This window comes from Arachis ipaensis, chromosome B06, assembly GCF_000816755.2.
Source record: "Arachis ipaensis cultivar K30076 chromosome B06, Araip1.1, whole genome shotgun sequence".
NCBI classification, from domain to species: Eukaryota; Viridiplantae; Streptophyta; class Magnoliopsida; order Fabales; family Fabaceae; genus Arachis; species Arachis ipaensis.
This window is the reverse complement of record NC_029790.2, coordinates 35,671,482-35,675,897: the sequence shown is the minus strand read 5'-3', so window position 1 is coordinate 35,675,897 and position 4,416 is coordinate 35,671,482. Positions and strand designations below refer to the sequence as shown.

The following is a 4,416-nucleotide window of genomic DNA, read 5'->3' as shown; positions in this document are numbered from 1 at the left end:
GTTATAATAATAATAATAATAATAATAATAATAATAATAATATCTTATGTACTGATGTGTTAAAACAAAATCTAATAGGTTAAACTAACAATAAATAAAATGACTCAAATTCAATAAATAATTACATTATAAAGGTGTAATTTCCTTAAAATAACAAAACTTTTAGTTGCTTGTAGTAGTTTCAATAAATAACTTCCTTAGAGAATCAATTCCAATCTTTTACATAATATTCTCAACAATTTTTCTATGCAATTTATTATTGGACTTAGGTCCATATTCATCTTCAAACTTGAAGATCATTTGAGACAGCACTCCTAGAAATACTCTTACTATGGCCCAAAGCTAAACTCAACACATCATATTCTTCATTTTCCAAAGTGATACTCTCCTTTGGCAAATTAATAGATACTCCATAATATGTTATACAGGCCAAGAAAGGCCCAACCCAAAAAATCCAATGTCCATTCCACAATAATCCACCTTTTAGTAAAGCTGGGCCTAAACATCTTGCTGGGTTAAGTCCAACACCTGCATAGCTCGGTTGCCCAGTAACAGTTATAGACACAAACACTGCTAATGCCATTGCCCCAGCAATCACAACACACACCATAGGTAATCCTAATTCCTTTGACCTTTTCTTATCAAATCCCAAGGTAATACCAATAAATAGCACCAAAAAGGTGCATGAAAATTCTACTAACAATGCAACTTGTGGCTTTGATCCTAGTCCTTTATCACTATCATTACCAATTGCACATCCTCCCAATGAATATTTGTGTTCCAATTTTGGATCCATGACACATTTTAGCATAATGAAACCAATAATTGAACCAATGCATTGTGCTATGACATAAATTAGTGCACGTACAAGAGTAACAACACCCTTTAGTGCTGCTATGAATGTGAAAACAGGACTCATGTGACCTCCAGAGAGTGGAATTGTGACTATTAGGAACAAGAAGGCTATGATGAACACTGCAAGAGGGACTAGAAGCTTTGGAGCAACTTCATGTGAATCCAAACATGCTATGATTGATGATGTCAGTGTGAACATTAGAGAAGCAGTTGCAACTAACTCAGTCAATGCTGTTTTCCATGTCTGAAACAAGAAGAAAATAAAATAAAATGTCATCTTTTGCATTATGATACTTCATATTCATATGTAATATCGAGATTCAAGATCAGGTGATTACTTACTATGAAAATATTTCATGCGAAGATAATAACTAATATTCATTAGATGGTTTGATATGCTTAATTAAACTACTTAGCATAATATGTATCAATATTTTAGTTATCATCTTTACATAAAGATATTTTTATGTGAATAGTCACCTTAAAAACATTCAACTCGAGAATTCACTTAAACTTGTAAAATTTAAGATCAATAATGAGAATAAAAGAAAGAATTGGACTATAAGTGTGTATTAAATATGAATAATATGTGGATGTGAGTGTGTAATTTGGGAAGAAGAAAAATTAATCAATCAAAAACGAATTAGAAGAGAGAATTTAAGAGTGGAAGACTTAAATTTCATTTCTCATCATCTATCATAATTCTTCATTCTAAGTACTATTTAAATTATTTCTAGTTATAGCTGAATTACTCTACTGATTATACTAGGACCAAATTATACATGTTACATAAACTTCAATAATAAAACTCAAAGGTGTAAACTCATAAAAGTTTATTCGTAGAATCATAAATTTGATCGATTTTAAACCTAAACTTGTAAACTGGAGTTTTAAAACTTATGTGTATGAAATTACCTCTATTGAGAAAATTTCATGGGCACCAATCAAAGCAAGAAATTTGTACCATGCAGACTTTTTATGAACCAAATGTGTTGCCTCTACACTTTGAAAAGACCTTGAAAATTGATCATCACTATCAACTACTACTACTTGGGAAATAGCTGAATCCATGTGATCTTAATTTCAAGAAAAACAAGTGAAATGTGTCTTCTATTTATCAGAATGAGGTAGGGGAAAATTCTTTTGTTAATATGTTTCTATATTTATCCACCTAAATATATAGTGTCTTATGTATCATTATCTCAAACTTCAATTTCACTTCTAATATAATTATCTGTTATAGTTGACAAGTTGAGATAAAACTTTCGGTCCAATTATAACTGAGAATTTGTCCAATACGTAAGTTTTACCACTTGTTCAATATATTGAAGTAGAAATTCCAATGCATCAAAATTTTGGTATAGTGCTATATCACATTTTCTGATATAACTGTCTAGTAATATGCTTCACTTGCAAGAATATTCCCAGTATACAGAAGTTAAAAAGAGAGTAACATGGCTTTTAGTTCTAAGAAATTTTCCCAGTTAACAAAGCCAATTCTTGGCCTAATCTATCTTCTACAATTAAATAATGAAAAAAAAAATCATAATTTACAGTTTACAAGAATTTTTGAAAAACAATCCCTCAGACACGTGTGTCATGCAAACGATAGTTGCATTCAATAACAAAATAAACATGTCATTATTGTATTATTTAGTTTTTAATTAAATATACATTTTATTATATAGAATCATACTGTACACAAAGGCACATTCATGGTATATGCTATGGATGACAGGGTAGCCTTTTAGGATCAGAAGCAAGAAAAAGATAAAAACTTAAACATCACAATTCACATAAATTTGAGACTTCTTATATGAGCTCTACATGCTTGTATTTTTAGCATTACAGATACCTGCCGCTTACCACAGTTTCTAAATCACTCTGCATATATTGCATAGACTTAAAGCTTTGAATAATTTTGTTTATAGAAGAATTTAACACTCTATTTGACTAGAAAACTTGTTTTTCGGAGATATAGATTTCAAGTCATTATCATACATTAAGGTAATCCAATAGTTCAAATTTGGATTCTGATCTATCATGATGACTTAGTGCTTGATTTAAATTTATACTATTAAATTATCTTAGTGTATAACGTACCATATTTCTGCCTTTCTAGCTCAACTAAGATCATGTGCAAATTTCACAGTCGAAATTTAAGGAATGGGATAGTCAACACCTTAGCATCAATAGATGGTTCACAAAAAGGCATATATCAAACGGTGAAGAAACTCTTCATATATCACTTTGGCTAGAAGCTAAGATGAATTATATTATATGAGAAACTAGAAAGCACATATACATATATTATATAATGACAACAAAAATAAGATATTCAATTACCTCTGGCATGAAAATCTCATGTGCTCCAATGAAAGAAAGAAAACTAGACTTTAAAGACTTCTTGCTATCCAAAGAGCTAACCTTGTAAGTCTGAACAGAACTTGAAACTTGTTGTTGCACCATCTGTCCTGGATTTTTAAAGGAACAACTTTCTGAACTTAAAGTAGACGCACATCATTAGGGATATTAATATCTATATATTTATATAATATAGTAGCCAACCTTGAGAATTGTTGGTGGCTTGGTGCCATTTAAGAGAAGCCTAGCTTCTCTTTAACCTTTTTCGCTCAGAACAAAGCTAATTCTTGGAGCTAAGTAAATTTTCGTACGCATATAGAAAAGCAGCTGCGTGAATGTCTAAGACATGATCCATAGTTTTCTGCCAAAATTCTTATAGCAATGTAATCCATGCACATTACAACATCTGATCTGAAGCTGCGTGAATGTCTATGACATGGATAGGTTCCCCTTACTTGGAATAATATTTGTCACTAGACACAAACAAGAAGATATGGTTTGTAGTTTTCTCTTAGCTATGAGTTTCTTTTATTATTATGAACAAAAATTTAGATGAGTTCAATACAGAATCCATCAAGGATAAGACATAGATCATTTACTAAAAGAACCCTCATAGTAGTACAAAGTAAGGTATTGCAATAAAGATATTCTTAAATATTTAATGGCTTCTCCTTTTCAGAATACCAATCCTTATCTATGTAGTCCATGCAATGAAGAAACCAAATGTTATCATCATGGCTTCTCAAGATACTTAAGAGCCATATATCATCATCATCAACAACAACAAAGATTTATCTTATTAAGTGCAACCAACTACATAGATCAAACAATGTTTTCAAGCCTTATCATGTATCATATCTTAGATTGTATATATAGATCTTTTTTGACCATTTTATGTATGGTTTTCTTGAATATTTTTTCGTCTTTCGTCTCCATCTCACCTACCATTTTAACCGAGAACTCTATTAATTTTTTTTTTAACATATCCAAAAAATCACTTGAGACAAGATTTCTATATATTATTTTTTCAACAAAGAGGCATATAACATCGTATGGAGAAAACAAAACCTTATTTAAGATAATAGATATATTAATTATAGCTATTTCTCCAATTCAATCAAAGACCTTGCACTGGATTTCGAGAGTATATCTTGGGTATATACTGAAAAGATACTAAGATTTGAACATGCGTTACAT

General features: G+C 30.5%; 1 protein-coding gene across 2 annotated transcripts; it reads right to left on the bottom strand.

Moving 5' to 3' along the window:
- Positions 230-4,175, bottom strand: LOC107646799 (aquaporin TIP1-2-like). 2 transcript variants are annotated; one of them, XM_021104411.1, is made up of 3 exons: positions 3,424-4,175; positions 3,202-3,329; positions 230-1,099 (listed from the first exon to the last, which is right to left on the bottom strand). In XM_021104411.1, the coding sequence occupies exons 2-3, from the start codon at positions 3,322-3,324 to the stop codon at positions 284-286; spliced, it is 939 nt and encodes a 312-aa protein (XP_020960070.1). In that variant the 5' UTR covers positions 3,325-3,329; positions 3,424-4,175; the 3' UTR covers positions 230-283. The 2 variants fall into 2 exon arrangements, with proteins under 2 accessions (XP_020960070.1, XP_016206440.1); XM_016350954.2 differs by lacking the exons at positions 3,202-3,329; positions 3,424-4,175 and adding an exon at positions 1,771-3,184.